This window comes from Molothrus ater, chromosome 2 (genome assembly GCF_012460135.2).
Source record: "Molothrus ater isolate BHLD 08-10-18 breed brown headed cowbird chromosome 2, BPBGC_Mater_1.1, whole genome shotgun sequence".
NCBI classification, from domain to species: Eukaryota; Metazoa; Chordata; class Aves; order Passeriformes; family Icteridae; genus Molothrus; species Molothrus ater.
The window spans coordinates 97,194,610-97,211,838 of NC_050479.2; the positions used below are offsets into that span (position 1 = coordinate 97,194,610).

At 39.2% G+C, this 17,229-nt stretch overlaps 1 protein-coding gene across 1 annotated transcript in view; it reads right to left on the bottom strand.

The window, feature by feature from the left end:
• The window catches only part of C2H3orf85 (chromosome 2 C3orf85 homolog), a 35,097-nt gene extending 21,100 nt beyond the window's left edge, over positions 1 to 13,997 (bottom strand). The window contains exons 1-4 of the mRNA XM_036396258.1: positions 13,949 to 13,997; positions 6,371 to 6,519; positions 6,088 to 6,173; positions 4,234 to 4,316 (exon numbers count right to left, since the gene is read on the bottom strand). Of these exons, the coding sequence (XP_036252151.1) occupies positions 4,234 to 4,316; positions 6,088 to 6,173; positions 6,371 to 6,519; positions 13,949 to 13,997 (367 nt within the window). The remainder of the gene's footprint in view (positions 1 to 4,233; positions 4,317 to 6,087; positions 6,174 to 6,370; positions 6,520 to 13,948) is intronic.
• Between the last annotated feature and the right edge of the window lie 3,232 nt (positions 13,998 to 17,229).

The following is a 17,229-nucleotide window of genomic DNA, read 5'->3' on the forward strand; positions in this document are numbered from 1 at the left end:
TCTCTAAGGCAGTCAGCTGCCGCTCTCAGCCTGCCTAGTGCTGCAGTGGGATGTGGCTTGGGCTCAGGCTCAAAGGGAACAGCTGTTTGCTGTGTTGCCTTACATTGATCACCTTTACAGATATTCAGCTTGATACCACTCATCTCTCATAGAAGGAATTGCTCCTCTTTTTAGCAGCTGGTGGAAAGTAGGCTATGCAGGTTTGATGTAATATTGTTTGAAATTCATAGCTCTTCAACAGTCTTTGAGGCAGAATAGTAATTATTGATGTTTGTTTACTTAACATAATAGTCACATACAAAGACTGCTTATTTCCTGGCTGAACTTTTTGGGGTTTGGATAACTTTCTATGTTTATATTTTTACTACTGAGCTCATGTTCTCCTATGGATGGTACAAAACACTAACAATTTATTTCACACTCTACATGAAGAGGTTGTGGCAATGCTCCTGCCTCAGGTGGGTGGTTTATGTACTTAATCAGCCAACATAAATTGCCTTGAACACAGCTCACTCTTGCTGGCAGCCAGCAGTAGGTGTAAATTAGATGAGTATTTTGTCTCAGCTGTTCTGGTTTAAATTAAGACAACAGAAGATCAAATGTAAAGCAAGGCACAGTATTAGTGTGATGCAAGCTGAAAAGGTTTATGCATTAAAATTATCTGGGACCAGGTTCAATCACATGAACTACAGCAGTGATGAAATAGTGGACAGAATTTTCACTGAATACCAGTTGTCACTGTTCTGTTTGAAGAAACCATTTCAGGTCATAAAATAAGTGTTTTTTTCTCATTACCTCTATATACTCACCTGCTGAGTTTGTAGACAACTGTATCTTAGTACTTATCTCACACTCAACATTTGTAATGTAGGTTATATATAGGTTACTTGGATTCTACAGCTTTTTCTATTCACTGTGTTCAGAATGACTTGCTTTTCTCATTAAAAGAAAGCTATGGAGTATTAATCTTTTTCTTCAATTATTATAGAAATGACAGGTTTTCTTTCTTCTCCTGTCATGTCTGACTACAGTGAATCCTTCCTCTGTTTCCCTAACAAAGCAAGGCTCCTACAACCATGCTGTCTCCATAACTACATGTTTATCCCTTATGTCTAGCCACAGTAATTTTTTAACTTGTGGGCTGTTTTCAATTCAACTTGACAGAGTAGAAAATATTCAAAGGCAGTTTGATTCTTCTAAGATTAGGAAAGATAGGGATACAAGAAGCTGGGGAAATAGGCAGGTGCTCTGAGGAAGGATTTGCAGCATGACTGACTTGCCACTCCCATGGGAGGGATATCCTGTAAGGGCCTTGCCTGGCAAAAAGACGCTGCTGGAGATAGATATCAACCATGACATAACTGGAAATCCTGATTTCTGTCGTTCTGTTATTTTAGTCACCGTGTTCACATGAGTCAGAAAGAGTTGGAAAATCAGGCTGCCTGGTAGATGTTCTGCATCCATCCAGTTAACATCTATACAGAGACAAACCGGATTCTAGCTTCCTGTGACTCCTCTTCCTCTCTGCCTGTTCCCTCTCTCTCAGAGAAACTCTGTTCTCTCTAGCCTCAGGGAGCTCTGGTATTTGTGTGGCTTAGGGTTTTTTCCCTCAAAAAACTTGCAGTATTCAAAAAATAGTAATATATACTGCTCTCCATTTCACCAGAAGCAAAATGCCCTGAGACCTGTGATTCCACTCCCATGATCAGCACAGATGTACTTGAAGTTCTCTTTAGTTTAACACTGTTCTTTGTTTTTGTCATTGCTAAGGTATTGCACGTGTAGAAAAAGCTGTGCTGTAGAAAAAGCAAGGAGATAAAATTTGTATGTGGAAACATAAAGATGCATTGGAAAAGTCAGCAGAAAAGGGTTCAGCTTTACCTGTGTTAAAGCACTGAAATAATATGTGAAGATAAACAGGGATAGCAAATTCACAGGGTAAATATTTTCCCCAGTTGTTAATAAATGCAGATGAAGGTGTTTAATATTCAAATGCTGTGAAAGCCATTTGCTCATTGTCATGAGCGGCATGTATTTGATAACACAAAATAAGCACCTCATCCTCTACCGCTACTCATGCATGCACAATTCTTCCCATTTAATTCAGCAAGACTAATTATGTGAATTACTGACATTAGCTTGAAGCTATGGATTTGCAGATTGAGTATTGAGTCTCTGGCTTTCAGAACAACTCCTTTAAAGGAATTAGTCATGTCTAAGTACAACAGATCTGTCAAATTGCATCCCCTGGCATTGTCTGATGTTTTGGTTGCAAAGCCAGCCTTGTGCAAGACTGTCCTCGTGGCAATAGACAGTGGTTATCCTAATTTTATGGCTCTGACAACCCTAAAATGGCTCATGAGGGTTGGGCAGTTACTTCACTAGCTGATAGCAGATAGTAGCTGATAGCACTTCACTTTGCCTTCCACCTCACTAATGGACTTTGTCATCCCCACTCCAGGGATGTCTACTGTCCATCTGCAAACCAGGTCCTGAACTACCTCCATTTTGGTTTAACTTGACATGCAGGCATGAAAACTGCAGTTAATGCACAGAGAGATCACAGCCTTTGCCTTGACAGAAACTACATCAATTAGAGAGATGGGCAGAAAAGAGCAATACTTCAGGAACAGGTTCACAAGTGGCATGAGCATCAATGCCTGCAGAGTTGCAACTTTTCTGGGACCAGCAAGATGCTCAGCTGGAGCAGGTGGATCCTTGGAGTTTTAATGCATATCCACTTAAAATAAAAGGCAATGCTTATCCTTACGGTCCTGCACTTTGCTATAAATTGAAGAGTTTCAGTAACTCTATCATGTCTGTGCTGCTACTGAGGAAAACACTGGAATTTTTAGGGTCTGGACCCCTAGCTTATCCAAGATTGACCAGTGCAGAGAAGGCAGGCAGCAGGGACAGGCCATGACTGTGTTTAACCAGTGAGGTCTTCAGTCTATATATCACTTGTCAGCCCTTATCTTTGAATGAACCTTTCATAATTAAGTAGTGTGACTAAAGATGTGAAATTCTACATGGCAAATACTGAACTTGCACCTCATTTATCTCTTTCAAGTGTTTAATGAATTTTCAGCTTCAGCTAACGAATAACGGCAATTTCAGGGTCATGGTCCTACGCAGGGAAATTAATAATGACCTAAGGATAGTTTCATACCTAGAAGCATGGTAGAGATTGCCAAAAATCCAGAATGTGGATTTCTTTCTAGAAGATCCAACATTATCTTCAAATTTGTTCCAGTTAGTGTACAGTCCATATTCACAAAGAATCCTGAAAGCACAACATGAAGAAACTCCTCTTTGGGGATAAAAAGCAAGGAAAAATTTCCTTCCTTCACCTACCCTGCCATTAGGTTACCATACATTTTGTTTTCCTCAACAGGTCATCTTTATTCATGCAGAAATTTTGACTAAGTTTGAAAAAGCTTTTAATTGTTAGCATTATATTAATAACATATAATAGAAACATGGAAGCCTCATCCTCTCTTCAAAGATGTTCTGAAATAAGGTACATTAATTAATAGGAACCAGGAAACTTCCAAGCTCAAGAACAAAAGAACATTTGTCACCACCATTTTCTTTATAGAAAAGGAGCCATGAATGTTTCTACCATTTCCCATTTCTGTGGAGTAAGAAAAAACAACTCACAGTAATAGCTGTGAGTTCAGTTCATTTTGGCATTCAAGACCAAGTACAGAAGATTAAATGAGGAAAGAGAAGCATTGACAGGAATGAATGTGTACTACAACACCTACTACTAGTACTTGAAAAAATGGAAATGCACTTGAACTACAGAGGTATACCTGAAGCAAATGTGCTCTACTTCTCTTTTCCATCCAAAGTAACCAATTTTAATTTCTTATTTGCCTCTCAAAAACATTTAATGTTTAAGGAAAATACTGAGAAATATAAACGTCATTTTAAGTCACAGAAGCAGGAATGTGTGTCTTCAAACAATTGTCTAGTCAAAAGAATGTTCTACCTGAACACTAGACATTTTTAAATCCAACCTGCTAAAAGTTCATGGTTGTTTTCTTCAACGTATTCAATTTACCATGACCTACATCTCAGTTCTACTTATGAATATAAAATATGCAGTATTTATACAGAGAATTAGTGTGTTAATTTTGGGTTTAGACCCAAGTGGGAGGAGATAAAGTCATCTTATCAAATACATAATGGCAAATACATAACATGCCATATCCTAACATGGCCAGATACAGGATGTGTAGGATGTAATAGCTTGTTGCTGGAGGTGAGTCCCAGACTGCTGTAGATGCTCCATGTAGGATCTGATTTTGTTGCTAGAAAAGATGGAATAAATTACTTTTAGAAAAAAAAATCACAGAATTAATTAAAGATCCTACCAACAGCTGTAGTATTCAGATTTGCTAGCTTTTGCAAATGTTTTCTTCTGGAAGTACAGCCCCTGAACCAGATTCCTGCATAGGTTTTATAGGCTTTCCATTTCAGAACTATCACTAATCAAGAAAAATAAGGTTGGAAAGAATTCTTCTACTTTTCCATAATGGTCTTTGTAACTTCTAGCTTGATGCTTCTTTGCTACTATATGGCTTCTCAAAAACTCTAGATGTCAATTCCTGTCACATTAGCACTGGAAAGTTTATTTCAGTCTGTGAGTTAACTAGCCTTGCTTTGAAAGCATAACCATATTTCAGTGGGAGTGCCTGCAAATGTGTTTATGTAAGTGGCTTTAATCCTGTCATACAACAATCATTAGGATTATCTTTCTGGAGGCATAACTCATCCTGGAGTCTGCCTGGCAGCTGCTGCAATCACAGCCATCAGGCAACCGGATGCACAACCAGTAATTAGACAAAGGGCTTTTCTCTGTCAGGAATTTTTCTGATGGGAAAGACAGTGGGTTTTTTTCAGAAAACTGAATAAAGTGTCTTCAGGTAAATTTGTCATAAGGCAGAAGTGACTGCTGCTATCCACCCATATCAGTATTAGAAATTGTGAATGAATAACCTGGTGCTTCCTTCCAGTTGCCCAAGGGCTCCAGCTGAAGCCTCAGCAGGAGGGAAAGTAAACTATAGCTTTTATCTATTCTCTCCTACTTTGTTTCTGCTCAGAGTAAGTGAAACTGGTGTCACCTTTCAGGTGGAACGGTCCTGGAAAGCTTACTCTGAGAGTCTCCAAGTCAAATTCCTATCTTATAAAAAAAAAAGGTCTTTTCAAAAGCAGCATTTCAAAATGAAACATGTTTTCAAAAAGAAAGGTACTTTTAAGTCAGTAAGATTCAAAGCATATTCAATTCAAAGTATATTAGAAGTTTACCCATTTTCCTATTCGTGGTTTCAGTCAGACTGACAGACTGCTGTCTTAGTAATTATTTTAAGTACTGAAACTGTAGAATTTTACTTCTACCTGCTCCTTTAGTTCTACCATTTTTAAGGACTGCAGTATCTTCTCAGGAAAAGTGCTCCACAGGAATAATGTGGGTATTGTGCTTGTCCAACTGAATCATTAGTACTTGTTCCCTAAATTTGAAAAAAATTTTGTTCCAAAAATGTGTCCGATCCTTAACAATTTTTCTGAGACAGTTTGCAACACTTCGTTTCATGTACTCCTGTTCCAATCTATAAATATTGCTTTTACCAACTGCTATGTCTCATTCTCTGTTTTGTTCTGCTGAGATTTTATTCCACACTGAATATAGTTTTGTTACTGAAATAGATGGCATTTTTTATCTTTTATTTTTCTCCTCAGGAATTGCTTTCTGTCTGCTTTTTAAATCAACTCTATAGGAAGCAGTTTAGTTTCTGTGGACTTTTAAAAGTATATATATTCTTTAAGCCCTTAATGAGCTTTTCCAAAACATACTTAAAAAAGACTCTGCCACAATAAAATGACTGCATTTAAATAACCATTAAACTTGGACAGCAGAAACAAATCTTCTTTAATTTTTCAAGATACAATTGGGTTTTTCACTGTGTCAGGTTATGACACTATAAATCAATTGTCAGCAGTTTTTTAGGGGCCAGTTTTACTTACTTAGGTACACACAGGCTCCGAGTCTATGAAATGTGCTGTTGAGAAACCCCATCGAACTCAGCTGTCGAAGGATCGAAGGCATAAGGGTCCAAGTCCATGTAGTATTGGGCTGTTTCCCTCAGAGCTGCCCATGATTCACTAATCTGAAGTAGATCAGTACAGAAAGGAATATTCTGAGCTTTAATACTAAATAAATATTCTCTGTGACTACTGAGCAGCCTTGCCCATGTTGATAAATCAGAAAAATTTCCTCCCATGACCCAAAGGATGTATGTTACACATTAATTCCAGACCCATGCTTTCTTTTTCTCAGTAGGAGCTGCATGAGGAAGGAAGATACCTGTTCAGCCACAGTGTATGCCCACATGCTCTGGCTGCTGCCTGAGTCCCAGTAGCTTGGAGAATATGGTACGTGTCGTTTGAGCCGCATGAATTGATTCGCTGATTCTTCTGTCAGAAAGGGTGCTCCAAGGACACTCGAAACAGAAGCTGACAAATATTTTTAATATCATAAAAATATGTTAGAATGTGCACTTCAATAATATGCTTATATCCATAGAACATGGTTTGGAATCTGTAGTTTATTTAATAAAAATCGGAGGTGGTCCTACCTTAGATTCCCAGAAAGAAGATTTCTTTTTAGGCCTGAAGTTAATAAAACAAATGTTCTAAATCATTATTTTGCTGTTAAATCTGAAGTAAATAAAGTTACAACTTAATTAAGGAACTAATTTATTTTTAATGCAAAATTTTGTTACAAAAATCCTCTTAGACTATAATTGCATTAGTCTCAGGTGTGCTGAAAGCTTAAAGTTTTTTAAAATAACACAAACCCTACCTATGAATGTATCTATGGTTTCTGAACCTCCTGGTTTATATGTGATATTTACTCTCATTAGTATCAACATAGAAACTGCATGCTTGGAAATTACTTTCCGAACAGAAGATATTGCACTTCTAATCTTGTTATTGCATTGCTTCAGATAGCTTCTGAGGTCACCATAGATGCAGAAGGAGTCCTTACAGATCTTGAAAAAAATGTTCTTCACAAGACAAAGGTCAGAATTCCTCTTTAGCTTCACATGAAAGGTCCTGGTACAGAAAAAAAACCTTTTCTTTTTAGTCTCGAGTATTTGAGACATAAATTAATTTTGAGACATAAATTAATTTGGGGCTAAGAGTCCAAAATAGCATGTCAGTCCAAATCACACAATTTTTAATGAACCACTGATTAAGATGGAGCTCAGATCCATCAACTGAGCTGAGGCCAGTGTCTGTAAACAGCTGTACTCCAATTTAGTCAAGTGAGTTTAAATGGACACTTGTGAGTGACCTGCACATACTTGGAACACATGGGCCAAGAACTTCAACCGTTTTCTAATATGTCTTAGAGTAGGAGCTCAGCAGGGCAATCTATAACCTCACTCACAGCTCTCCTATGCCCTGATTCCTGAATTTCTAGGGGGAAAATCTAACTGGGAGTATCAAATGTTTGCTTTCATATGCAATTTCAGTTGAATTCAGCTCACTTGTAATTATTGCTGGCTTTCCTGATCATCCACAATATTGTTGCTTTTTAGATTTTTAAATAGAAGAAAAAGTTTGCTGAATTCATATAGGTAGAAGATATGTGAGCTAGAGTGTTTGCTGCTCCCTTTCACTTTGTTTCTTTTCAGTGCCAAAAATGTTTAAAAAAAAGATGAGAAAGAGTTTGGTTATACAGTAATGAACAAAAAAAAAGTGAGGATAGTTGTAATCTTTGCTCTTAATATAGACATCAATTAGTACTTTAGAAAAGTTACTTAGCAAGCAATCACAGTCCCAGTAGTTCCTTGCTACTTCAGTTTCTTCATATTCCAAGTTACTATAATCATAAAGTGGAGGTAGAAGTTTTAGGGTAGGGAGTTTTCAAGGAATACCATCTTCAAAAATGTTACCAACTCCATGAAAAAAAGTAAATTCAGACATTTGGTGGAAGGCTGGGAAAGAAGATATTTCACACCTATGTCTATTAAGCTGCTATTCTTGTATTCTAGAGCTGCACAAGAGAAAACTAAGCTTGTACCAAATTTCAACATTCCTCTGGCAATTTACTATTTTCCAATAGAAAAATCTCTGAGCTGTTAATTTCTCTTCAGGGAATTTGGGGTGGGTTTTTTTGTATTAAATATTTTGTAAGCTCATGATTACATTTCTGGACTGAAATAACTGAACTGGGATCAGAAATTGACTCGTTAAAAGGCTTCCATTTTCTTTAAATGTACATATAGTTAGTAAGGGCCATTAAACATTACATTTTATCACCAATATGTGCTCTGGCCCTCCAAATTTGAAATAAGCTGAAAAAAAAAAAAAAGGACATTAAGCAGCTCTGCTTCTTGTAGGTTTTTTTCTTGCTGCCAGCATCTTCAAAAATGATCTTGACATTCCACTGGTGGGACAGTGAGGCATTATCTTAGCTACTGTGGTGCAGAGAGCTGCATCTTCAGGGTATTATATGTCAATTTTTAATAGATAGCCTCCTCTGGCTGCTTCTGTATCCAACGAGAAATGTCACCCCTAACTAGGCTAAGTATTCACTTAGATTGAAGTGCACTTGCCTGCTCTGAGGAGAGGTAGGTATGCCAGCACTGCTCTTGGCTTCTCTTGTCAATGCTGACACCCAGTTCTTATTCTTTTCTAGCTGCTATTTCATTTCCTGGGAGCTGTCTCTGCAGAACTTGTCCCCAGCTGCTGGGGCACTCCAAAAAGGCAGAAGTACCAAGAGAAAATCAGGTAAGAGCCTTTATATATGACCTAATCCTTTAGGCTTATCTCATTCTCTCTTTGTCTTGCTGTAAAGATCACAGCAAGTCTCTGAACATGGCAAACTTCATTTACCTCTGGAAAAACTCCAGTGAGATAATTTCTAGCATAACCGGAAACAGCCCTGTTGGTCTTTCAGTGTGGCTGCACATTTGCTTGTGCTCTGGCAGAGCTCAGAGAAAGCAAGGTCTTCACTTAGCTCTAATGTAGACCTGGGTTCATCACACCAGCTGTCTCCATCTGAGTAGCCCCTCTGAATACAATGTAGAGTTTTCATCAAATGAACTCAATTTGCTTGGGTTAATTTTCCTCCTCCTTTTGAATAGCTTAATAAAATCTTGTGGAAGGATTTGCTTTATAAACACAGTATTCCTGAAGGACTGCATCTTGTTGAAGATTAGCATACAAACCAGGAGATTGGAATTTCAGAGCATCTGATGTGAGACTAGAGGGAGTTAGGAGCAAGTGGGTGAATGGCTCATAGTGCATAAAGTTGAGCTGCAAAAAATAAAGAACTTTGAGTTGTACTGAAACAGTTAACTCACCGTGAAGAGCAGCCAGACATGTATTTTTTTATTTGTGTTTTCTTATTATTATTCAATACTGTTTTCCTCTCTAAGATAAATACGTGATTTGAAAAGTACTTTTAGATATAAATGTCCCAGTGGGAAAATAGGAGGAACATGTGTAGTGGGTGAACTATTGCTGAGGTTAGGTCAGCTGTTACCAGTTAGAGTGTTTCCTTTCATCATCTCCTGAAGATTCACTCAGTGTTCTCACATGAAAAGCAAATTATACAAAAAAACTGGCTGTTTTTAACAAGCAGATGCTTAGCTCATGTAATTATTGCATTCAGCAGATAGCTTTGTATATCCTGTGCACCTAAAGACACTGTCCAGAGGGAAAACTGTTAGTAGTCATTATTGCTACTATGCCTTCTGAGCATCTAATTTTGGATTACTATGATCTGAGACTAAAATTGAGGAGAGATGGTGATACAACCTTGCCATCTTTGTCAAAAAACCAAATGTGCACTTAATCCAGCATTGAGTATATAAAAAAGAAAAACCAAACCAATGACAAAAGCCTGATTATGAAAAGGCATATCAAGTATCTTGGAATGTGAAAGTAATAATAAAAAATATCACAGCAAACCGCACTCAAAATAGAAAATCAACCTGAATACATTTTAAATTACTGTGCTTTAAAATCTCTGCAACCTAGACTTGAATGGAAGCATATTTCTCTTTACAAGGATAGATTTCTAGACAGCAACATACTCAGCTGGGTGCAGCCACAAAATCTTCCCAGGAAGACATCTTTTTCTGTCAGCTGAATGTGCAGTGATCCACTTCATCACACAATCAAAAAGGTGAGTATGGGATTAAGTTTTGACAGATTTGTCTGCTAAGGGACCTTTTTAATTGATATAAATTTTCTTTTGTCGAAGTTAAGTAGCAAGAGCCATTGTATACTTAGTAGTCTGGGAAGAACAGGCAGGCCACAATTTGCACATCTAATGGCAGAGTTAAATGATAAGACAAATCTTCAAGCTTGCCTTAGTACAGGATACACTTCTTCTTCCACTCTCTACCCCAAAGCCTGTTTGTTTTCTCCAGATCATCACTATTTTATAGGTGGTAAGGAGCAATCTCTAGGCTTTGGACCAAAATTTACCCCTGGTGTGCATCTACCACAGGGAAAAGTGCTTTATCTCTGATTTGTTGTGATATTTATAAAAAACCTGACAATTATTTAGCAGCACTTCAAACACTCTCTGTGCACACTACTGTTTCTTCCTAGTTTCTGAAGACTTGCAAGTTTCTGACAACTCGAAAACATATTGCTTAAGTTAATATCAATGTAATTTAAATGTCAAAATTTGGCAATTGCTCTGGCTCCTTTCCTTTAGGTCTAATAACTCTTCTTATTATTGGCTGTGGTGACTGGTCAAAATCTCAGGTCATGGAGGTAAGGCTGCCAGTCTTATCAGCTCTTTAGGACAGAGCTTGGACAGAGGCTAAACTTGGACAGAGCTAAACTTCAACCTTGCTGAGGTGGCAGGTGCTGACGTGTTAGGGACTTTGAAAAGTAAATCAAGTCTGCAGCTCACCTGTGTTTCCTAAGACTAGAATGAGCTAGAACAGACCACCTCCTCACCATGTTTCAGCTATCTGACTTTCTAAATCTAAGTTCACAAAGTCAGACCACAGAACTCCATCTGAGGACTCAGAATACCACAGTGCAACAGATGAAAAGAATGATGCAGCAGCTGCTTCTCTCCTCACTCAAATATTTGTCTAGATTATTGGGCATTCCATGGAAATCTAGACATCTGTCAGTACACTGCATAAAGTGGCTGGATTTCAGCAAAGACAGACTTGTGGATTCTGCAGGCCAACTCTGGCCCAGATATCACCTTTTTTTCAGTTGAAAAGTATAATTGTATTAATGTCTTACACCTGCACATTGCTTTTCAAATTATTTTTTAAAATGTTTGTGTGTACATCTCAGGACTCACCCCCATATGGGCCATCAATTGTTGGCCTCAGTGCTTGGAACCAATCTGACTGTCACTATCAGTTTATCATCTTACTACAAAACTTTCAGACCTTCTCTCTTTGAGTTCCCATGGGCAGCTCCTCACAACACTGACTCCTTTACTCTCCCTTCTTGCACAGCCAGTTGACTCCTTCCTGTCCCTTACACAACTGCCTTTCCCTTACTACTCTGCACAGCAGAGCCAACAAAATCCTAACCCGCTTTTTTATAACACCCATCCTTACTGGACATAGCTGTGACCTATTAAGGGCAGGCCTGTTTCTACTCTTTAGTAATTAGTACAGCTGCAACTCCTCAGGGATGAGATTGCCTTCAGCACTATCTATCTCTATTCTCCTACAATCCATCCTCCCACATGTACATAGGCTTTGTATCCTGGAGTGTTTGGATGGTAACAAGCCTTAGAATAGAATTAAATTAGTCAGATTTGCTAATATCTGTTGACAGCAAGAGTTAAAGTCACTGATTAAGTGCTTCAACTCTTTCTATATCATCCAGTCTTTGAAATTTTGGCCTTATCTGTTTCTTTTTCAAGCTTCAAGTAAAATAGATTTTATTCTTTGACAATTCCTAATTTCAAGAACACAAAGAGCTCTCTGGTTCAAGAGATGTCATTAACAATCCTTAGAGCTATAGCATCAGCCTCATTCCCTCATCAGCAAAGGCAGAGAGAAGTTACAGACACTTAATGCAGATTTAGCTATTAAACATATTCAATATGTGTGATGATGCCAGGGGTCAGGAAAGTTTCCAGCATGGGTAAATAGCAAGGCAATTTGGCAAAAATCCTAGATAATCCTAGGGAAGGAGCTACTTCCACTGCAGCAAAGTATTAGAAAAAGCAGCAGTCCATTGGTCCACTCAGTGGGTCCTGTTGAGATTTCCTTTCTACATCCATTTGTGGCAAAAAACCCCCATCAGACAACTGAGAGACTTCAGCAGTTATCTCAGTGCCAAGACATCACACTCCTACCTCATCCCTTGCAGCTACTCTCCAGAAGCTAAAGCAAAAGGTCCAGAGAGCCTATTCCAAGTGCTGTGACGATGGTTTAGTATGAGGAGTGATTTATAGCAGCTGAATTGAGGGCATGAAGAAAAATAAGATTCTCACAACAGTCTTACAGTCTCTATTTTACTTCACTACCACCTTCACTGTTGCTGAAAGGACCTACAATTAATGAAAAACTGAACTGACTGTGATCAATTAAATTTTAACAGCTCATTAAAAATAGTAATAAGTAGTTCTGCATGTATTTTGAAGAATAGAAACCTGAAAAAGAGGGTAAACAAGACAAGAGACATAAAAGAGATGAAAGTAAAGTCTTCCAAAAGGAGGGGCTGCAAGCTGCTGCACTCCCAGCTTGGCCTTGGTGACACTGTTTGTGCTATAAATGGCCTTCAATGGAAAGGAGGTGAAGTTCAAGAAGATAGGCAAGTACTCAGGAATTGTACCAGTTCAACTGCAGATCAGGAAGGACAAATAAGGGGAAAAGGTTTATAGGTGAGCTCAAACTTGCCGAAGAGACAAAGTCCCTTTCCATCTCCTTATTTCCCTACAGAGCCTCACTGCAGCCAAAACTCAGGTTCATATGGCATGGAAGTGAATTAAAACCATGAGAGAGATTATACCTTACTGTGGTCCCAATTTACAAAACATTTTTCAGTAATCCACAATTAATCATTGTCTCCCTCATTCTGCCTTAGCTACTCACATCATGTGTTTACTGCATGTGTATTGGAGCACTCAAATCTAAGAAATGCTTTTAATGCATGCATGTGGATAGACCATCTTGTCAAGATGCAGGCAATCACTTGGGAAGTCAGCTGTCACTTACTGCCTGCCTGGTTTGTTCTAATTTTGTGAGAAACAAATTAATCCTGCAGCACGTGCATCACTGATTGTTGACTGTACCAGCGTGTGCTGCTTTGGGAAGAGCATGTGGTAGCCCTACCCCATCCATTTTCCCTCCGATCCAAGTGTTACAGGTTGAGTCTTGATTGTAGATGCTCTGGTTACACAGTGCTGTGAAGGATCAGCATCCAGATAGCCCAAGTGCTTTAAAACAATCAGTCTCCTTAAGAAATTCAAGCCAGGTATTCCAGAAATCTCTTGTGAAATAGATTATTTTGGGTCCTTATAAACACATGTGAGATTGTTTCCTACAAACAATAAATGTTGAGATAAGAATAATATTTAAAGAAGATTTTGTAGGAACAGCATCAAGCTCTTTTTACAATTTTAACAGTTCAGGAAATCATCCTGTAAGAATGCCTTTCAGTCAGAAATGCATCCTTCTTACTTATACATGAGCAGTAAAAAGCTCAAAAGTAGTCACGAGGAGCAGAATCAAACTATATTTCACAGAATGTTCCATGCAATCTTGCAGTACTCTCTCTTGCAGGACCCACTCTCCTGTATGTCCCTGCTGCAGTGATTTCCAGTTAATTCTCTTCCATTGGTGCTGTTCTGGTGGTAACACAGGATTTTTTGCCAGCTGACTATTTAACAAGCATGAAGAGAATGACATGAGATAGGATGCCAAGCACTTACCAGTAAACAGCAGAGCAGACACCAAAATTTGAAACATTTTCCGAGCCATGGCAAATTATTCAGAAAGGGTTTGGTTTGCAAAGTGAAGAGAGTGATGCAGTTTTATAGTTTGCTGTCTTTAGGTTTATAAATCATTTACCAGATACGTGTAAGGGGTTGGTTCAGGCAGAGGGCAGGGTACAATGCTTAGTTCAGATTTGTCCTATATATGCCTGTTTGTACACTTTGGACTTTGCAAGCTGAGCCTCTAATGAGCCATAATGGCTCATTATTGCATGAATGGATTTACTTCTTCGTAAGTTTTATGATGCAAAATAGCACAACAGGCTTGTTCTATGAGCATTAAACAGGTAAACTTCAGTCAATCAGTCTTTTGCATGACTATTTTCCCCCTCATCCTGATGATAGGCACAAGCAGTTTATAGTTTGGTGTGAATACAGATGGTGTTTGAGTCCACCTGCTCTGAGAGCAGTGCCAGAGTATGCCATATATTTCAGCTGCATACTGCTTGGATTAAAGAAATAAAGCTATAATAAAATTGACTAAAAAAAGCACAGAGCAGGGAAGGAGGGAAGAAATTTGGTTTCTGACCTGAGCCAGGCAGAAGTCCCAGGGTGTCTTGTTGCTTCCTGCTGGTGTAAGGACTCTGTAATGTGGGACACTATGAGTTCATGCTGCCTTACCTTTCCCACCCATCTAGTTAGTTGTTGCCTTTTATACACAGCTCACCTGTTGGCAGCAGCAGTTGTACTGCAGAGCAGTTTATCTTTGTAAGCTCACCTACACCAACGATATGAGAGCAGAGCAAAGCTGAGCTCTGTCATGTGTTGGCACGCTTAGATCTGCAGTCCATCAGCTGGTGTGTACTCTGAGGTCTTCACGTCAGGTAATCAGACCCTGCTGACGTTACAGGTCAGGGACCAGGCTCCCTGCTGATGGGCAGTAGTGCTTCATCCTCATATCCACTATCCAGTCTAGAGAGTGCATGGAGTAAAGGTTTGCTGGAAGCAAAAGAACATCGAGTTATGTAGTTACAAAGCCTAATAGTTTTTTATTGCACACAGGTGGGTAGGAGGGCACACTATTGTGAGAGACAACTGCTCACTTTGAAAATTTAAAAACTGTGAGGAACGAAATCCTGGAGATGACAGCTCTTTTTCAGAGTAGTAATTGGTAGTTGACGTTAGTGAAGTTGATAAAGTCTTAATTTGAAGTGTTGGTCTGTTGTTAAACATTGAATGTTAAGAGTTCTAGGACTTGCTTTTAGTTGCCGTTGTTAAATGTTACCATTTTACCCTGTATTTGTATCTCTCCCCGTCATACTCTGCATTTGTACCCCTTTCCATCTCACCCCGGATTTGTATCCATTCCCATCAGGAACCACTTCCCCTGCCCCCCTGCTCCCAGGAGGCCTTGCACCTGGACTGAATTCAAATGAGAGGCTGTGACAATTGTATGAACCCTCTCAAAACAACAAACCAAACTTTGACTTTAACCCACCAAAACCAGACTAAGTCACCCAATCTTGACCAGAGCCGGATTCTGTCCTGTCACCATAACTAGGATACCATAGGACCCAGCTTGAAGGATACCCCTGGGCTATGAGCCAATAATGCTTTCTTAAGGACTCTTTTAAGGAGGGAAGTCCCAGCTCTGCTGAGAGACAAAGCTGCAGTCCTCGTGGCAGTGTGTATGACCCTTCAGGTTCCCCACCCAGAGCTGTCTTTAATAAAGGCCTTTTAAAGGAGCTGGTCTCCTGACCCTATTTATCACAAAAAGGTTTATTAAACCTTAACAAAAATACAAAGGACTATACAAGGAAAAAGTTGTAGTGCTGGGAACTACCCTCATGTACACCACATAACCAGTTCATCTTCAAGATGGATGCTCAGTCGTTTATACCCCTGGGGGTTGCATCAGCCAGCCCTGGCCCCTCCCAAAGTCTTTCAGTCAGCTCTTCTTTGCCCTGCAGTGGAGACTGCTTTCTTGTAACCTGATTGGAGGTCAGGTGTCGCCATGCCCCACCCCCTAAGCAACAAGCTTATCCATTCCTAACTGCCCCATACGAGGGGCACATGTGCATGCCTTCTTTGTACCTGCCCTAGACAACCCTGGCTGTCTGATGGTCACAATACAGGGGGGAAAGGGAACTGTGGGAACAGCAGAGGACATCTAAACTACAATAACATAACTATACATCACTAAAGCTTTTATTAATATTCACACAATAGTTATCTTTTAATTGGGAGAGCCAATCATCTCATTATCCACCTATAACAATATTGAACAGCAGGTCTAACTTTGCTGTAGGTCATGTCACAAATTTTGTATTATTTTAGTATTGTTCAAAAAAAATTAATCCATCCACCCCTAGTAGCAAATTAAATATGGAGGCAGGTGTTCTGCATTCTGGTGCCATATTAACAACAAATATTAATTATCAAAACTTATCATCAGTTTCCCCACCTCTGAGCTACTATATTAAATGTTAGATAATAGCCTTTGTGTGGACTAGAAAAAAAGATGTAATGACTGGGATATTTACTAATACGTGACACAGAACTCTAGAGATCCGTAGATTCCCCAGAAATAAGTTCCAGGAAAGCATACAAGTTATCCTTTCACCTTACAAACTTTGTGGCTCATTGCCTCTACCCTTCCACACTTTTCACCTAAATGGCCCTGCATTTCTATTGCAGCTTTCCTCCTACAGATTTTTCCTCACAGTTCCTGATACAATGATTGGAAGAACATGTTGGTGTGTCATTTTATATTTATTGCAGTTATATCTTTAGCGTGCAACGTGCTCACAGAGGTGGTCTCTGCTGGTGATATTGCACAGGTGAAGAGAAAAGAGCAGCCAGCAACAGATCACAGGGAGGCATGCTGGACTGGCAACAAAGACCAAGTCACCTACTCCTCCTATTTCATCTTAAGAAGTAAGAGGAAAAGATGAGAAAGTTTTTTCAGCAGTAGGAGTTGAAAAAGTGGTAAAACAGTTAGAGGCCATAAATCCCAACTGATTCTGAGTAACCTAAGTCTGGGTTCCTGGCTCCCAGAACCGAAAAGCAGCCTTGCTCCCATGATTTCCAAATAAAACCTGGAGAATATGACTTGTCTATATCCTTTACTGATGAAGCCTTGAGTCTGCTATAGGCAAAGTCCTCCCCAAGAGGCACAGAATATCTTCTGGTAGGGTCACAAAATATGATGGGGACATTGCAATGCCTGGATTTGGCTCTGAGTTCAGAGCATAAGGCTTTCCCTGCTGTAGAATGGA